The 4426-nt window shown below is 40.8% G+C and overlaps 1 protein-coding gene across 1 annotated transcript; it reads right to left on the bottom strand.

The window, feature by feature from the left end:
- Nucleotides 1-898: 898 nt before the first annotated feature.
- LOC123442907 (profilin) lies at nucleotides 899-3963 on the bottom strand. The gene is made up of 3 exons (XM_045119088.1): nucleotides 3668-3963; nucleotides 2693-2830; nucleotides 899-1239 (listed from the first exon to the last, which is right to left on the bottom strand). Exons 1-3 carry the CDS (start codon nucleotides 3788-3790, stop codon nucleotides 1105-1107), a joined length of 396 nt encoding a protein of 131 aa, XP_044975023.1. The 5' UTR covers nucleotides 3791-3963; the 3' UTR covers nucleotides 899-1104.
- Nucleotides 3964-4426: the final 463 nt, after the last annotated feature.

Below are 4426 nucleotides of genomic sequence, written 5' to 3' on the forward strand. Positions count from 1 at the left end.
CATATTTTCCGTTTCCGAGAGGCACGGTCATGCCTCTCGCCAAAAAAACAAAAAACACGTTTTTTTGCGATTTTTTGGTCAAAATACTAAGAAAGACTGGTGAAAACCAAAACACCAAAAATAAAATAAATAAAATAAGGTGTCCATGAAGCAAACCAGGGCAGCCGCAGGTACTCAAGTACTGTAACATTTACTCTGAAATTGCTCCTGCCAAAATGCTATCAAGTACTGTAACATTTATTCTGAAATTGCTCCTGCCAAAATGCTACTCCTCCGTCCCATAACATAAGAAAGTTTTTTCGAGAATGGCGTTTTGGCTCCCGGAAGCATGGAGGCCTTTATTTTTGAAAAATTCAAATTCAAACTTTTATGGTTCAAAAAATTCTGAAAAAATAATATGCATGTATGTAAGGATGTAACCGACATGTGTGTAAAATTTCAGGTTAAAATACTTTAAAACGTGATCTGTACAAAAAAGACAAATTCCTGGTCTGAAATGATGAATAGTAACATGTGTTAAACAACCTCAGATTTGTCTTTTTTGCGCAGCCCTCATTTCAACGTATTTTGTTCTAAAAATTTACACACTTGTGTATTATAGCTTCATTTATCTATGTATTTTTTCAGAATTTTTTGAAACATTAAAATACAAATTTTCACTGAATTTGAAGTTTGAATTTAAAGGCCTCCAGTGAGCTCGGGGGCCAAAAGCAATATTCGGGTTTTTTCAAACTATATCAGCTTAAAAACCGTTCTTATATTATGGGAAAGAGGGAGTATTTTGTAATAAGACATAAAATTGTCTCATCAGAATTATTATGTGAATTTTGCAACAGATAAACATTTGATAAAGCTATCATCGCCAATCGCATTTTCATCCATTGCAGGGTATCATCAGTAAGAGGAAAAACTAGATGCTCGGCAAAAATATCACAACGTTTAAAGGTTACACATAAGCCCCATGACACATACGAAGCAATTCCAACATAACTAGGAACCACCACTTGTTCAGTCGGCATCCCGATGTGTGCTAATTATTCATGGAGCGGGTATATGGCGGTACATTTGAGTGGGCATAAGCCCAGTTGCCCTAGGACTCTGAGTTTAGAAGCCCTGCTCAAGAAGGTAATCACCGAGCCTCTCCACCACCATGTTGCACTGTCCAGGAGTCATTGGTTCCTCGTAGATTCCAATGATGATGGCTAGACTCGTCTTCTTGATAGTAACCCCTCCTGACCCCTGCAGAGAAAGAACCATTGATGAGATAAAAGATGCTAAATGTTCGACATTAGGGAATAGCCCGTACTAAGACATCTTACTTTGAAGTAAACTCATCAACTTTCTTATGTGGAAATACTACAGCACTGTTTTAGTTTCAGGAAAAATAAAAGTGTGATCAGTTAACTTGCAGTTAAATTTTGGATTGATCATATAAGCTGAAATACTAACCGTCACTGGAGGGAACTGTAGAACTACCGGCAAATCTAGATGATTTTTGAGATGCTTAAACTATTAACAGCAGAAATGATCTTTTATCGTCACTAGAGTACCAAGGCAGTGAGAAATTGAGACTAATCAATGCAAACATAAGTTGGTTTTGACCCAATTTAAACTGAAATGAAGATTTTTGCTACCGAAGTCAGGGACTATATGCTTGTAAGTTGTAACCCACTTCTCAACCATAGGTGCGAGGTTCATGATGATAACATTTTTCTTTTGCAATCTAGGCAGTGTGCCTTGTGTACTAGTGAGGCATTCCTGATATCTGGTGCACACTGTTAGTATTTCAGCTCTCCTGTAGTGCCTGGTGACTAGTACAGATGCTATTTTAGTCAGCATTATTATTGACACTAGCATGAGAACCTTGCTTGTAACTTGTAAGCAACAGAATGATAGATTGAAGCTTGTTCTCACTAGTAAAGAGTTGTCACTGGATATCATAGATGTTTTAGTTGTCCAAAAGTATAGAAGGTGATAGTGAGTTTTACTTGCATTTCAACTCCTATTTCATAATCCTTTACAACAGAGTGGCTGTTTTGTGCAAAACAAAATGTTAGAAATGTATATATAACATGCTTCCTACATAACATCCAGTCATCATCTTTTATTTGAAAGGCAGAGTGATATTGTATAGCTTTGTTGTTAATCAGAACCAGAAAGCATGGTGCGACTGTATTCCGTTGCACTGTGGATAAGATACATTTCAAGTTAACTTTTTCTCCAAAGAAATCAGATTTTCCTGAGTGTCCAGCTCATGGGTGGCTTGTTCAACATTTTATATGGTATAAAGAAGGATTCGTATGAACGATGTGACACATAATAAGCTAACTCATACAACTAGTAATTCCTTTGCCCAGATGAGCCAAGACCAAAGACAAAGACCAAGGATTCGTATGAACAATGTGACCATACAGCCACAGAAGACCAGTTTCTGATTCATATGTACTCCCTCTGTAAACAAATATAAGACGTTTTAGGTCACCATCTAAAACGTCTTATATTTGTTTACAGAGGGAGTATTTAAGACATGATTACAATCCATGTTCCGATGGTAACTGTTTATTTCTGCATGTATTATAAGCCGATATAATGAGTCTACTCTCCTACTTTCGGAGAAACTTTTAACACCAAGGAGTCTAGTGGTAGAAAATACATCATAACAGTTAGAGAAAATGGAATGCCAGGTCCTAACCTTTTTGCCCCGAATGACAGCTCCAGGTTCACCTTGAATAACCATGTATTTTGTACCACCAAGGAATAATCCAGTTGGTGCCAAAGAGCCTGGTTCGTCGAAGTCATTTATTACCGCAGTAATTTCTTCAGGTTTGACCTGTGGAATGTAGAAACACACTGATCATAAGTCATAAGAATGATGCTATATAATCTTTCAAAAAGAAAAGAAAAAAAGAAGGATGATGTGTAACCAAGGAAAAAAATAACGTGCTATGGTAAAATAGCGCAACCCTTAAAATCGGCTATAGCGAACAATTATACACTGATTTCATTTAGCGGGACATTGCTCTATACGTGCTTTTTTTTCAGTATGTGTAACATAAAGAGAGCAAAGGTTTGCAAACTGAACATACAAATTAAAGGAGGCGCAAGAAAGCATACTGAGCAGTGGATCTTTCTTCCCCATTCATTCATTAAAAATTACGAAGCCACGGTATAATACAGATCAAAACAGTAAATAGCACAAACAAGCTTCACGCTCCCTGCAATCTGATGATCCAAGCCATGTCTCTAAGGAATTACTTGTACCACCAATCTGATACTTTTTTTTATTTTTGGTAATTATGTGTTTAGGCCTAGCCGGAAAATCACCCGGCAATGTGCTTCTATTTACAAGTTCCGGATGCTTATAAAAAATATATTCTTAACCACATCTGTACTTGAAACCTAGCCCCCAACCAGCCGCGTTAACCAGAGGAGCCACATCTGTACTTGAAACTACATTGGTGCTCTGCAATACTTACATCCTAGATAACGATTGCAGCAAGCAAGTAAAAAATCGATCCCCCAACGGATCAGGCCCGCAGTCACCCAGACAAGCGAGATCTTAGCCAAGTCAAACATAGACTGACCAGGTAAAAACTAAGCAGTAAAACAGAAGAGGGAGCCGTCAACGGGAGGCGAGGCGGACGGGTGTGATAATCTAAGGGAGGACCTCGGGGAAGGGCTCGGACTGCGCCCAGACGGCGCCGTCGTGGCCGAGGATGGCGGCGGCCGCGAGGCGCTGGCCGTCGATGTCGCAGAGCAGCTGCTCGTCAACGTACGTCTGCCACGACATCCTCCTCCCTCCTCGCTCGCCTGTTCGCGGGATCTCTTTTCTGCCTGCCGAGATTTTCGCTCGCTCGCGGGTCGACGCTGCTGGTTTTCTCCTGCGACCGCGGGTCGCGTACTTATTATGCGTCTACAGCTTGGCACGACTCGTCCGTCCAATGTGGGAATCCATTCATTCGCTCCCTGGCGACAACTGCAGCGGAATTGTTTCCCTTCCAAGATTATGATGTGTGCGTGCGTGTGTGATTCGATGCCTCTTCCCTGGGCTGGACGGCCTCGACGTTACCTGGCCTCACGTCGATCGGCATTAGTGATGTTATATAGTGCTATTTTAGTGTTTCCTGGCGTCACCTTGGTGAAGATATGATCCCACTTTTGCGTCGCATCAGATCTTCGTCGAGCCTGTGTGTCTGGTGCCCGCACAGGCTTGCTTTGCTTTGCTTTGATGTGGTGTGTTCGATGCGTGCTGCCTAGCACGGCTCCTTTGTGTAAGAGAAGACGTAGGAGCCTCCGTCATGAGTTTGCACCCACCTGAAACCAGGCAAAATGGACATTTCTGCGTTTTACTGTGAAAAAAATGATCTTATTTACGGATATTCTTTATGGACTAGATCTACATATCCTTTCACCCTCCCCCAATAAT

Source organism: Hordeum vulgare, chromosome 3H (assembly GCF_904849725.1).
Source record: "Hordeum vulgare subsp. vulgare chromosome 3H, MorexV3_pseudomolecules_assembly, whole genome shotgun sequence".
NCBI classification, from domain to species: Eukaryota; Viridiplantae; Streptophyta; class Magnoliopsida; order Poales; family Poaceae; genus Hordeum; species Hordeum vulgare.

What these genes read in the sequence shown, in the direction of transcription:
- LOC123442907 (XM_045119088.1), bottom strand. Translation starts at nt 3,790, where the DNA reads ATGTCGTGGCAGACGTACGTTGACGAGCAGCTGCTCTGCGACATCGAC. An exon ending in AGTCCGAGCCCTTCCCCGAG is followed by an intron (nt 2,831 to 3,667) that starts GTCCTCCCTTAG and finishes TACATTCCACAG; the next exon opens with GTCAAACCTGAAGAAATTAC. An exon ending in CTGTCATTCGGGGCAAAAAG is followed by an intron (nt 1,240 to 2,692) that starts GTTAGGACCTGG and finishes CTTTCTCTGCAG; the next exon opens with GGGTCAGGAGGGGTTACTAT.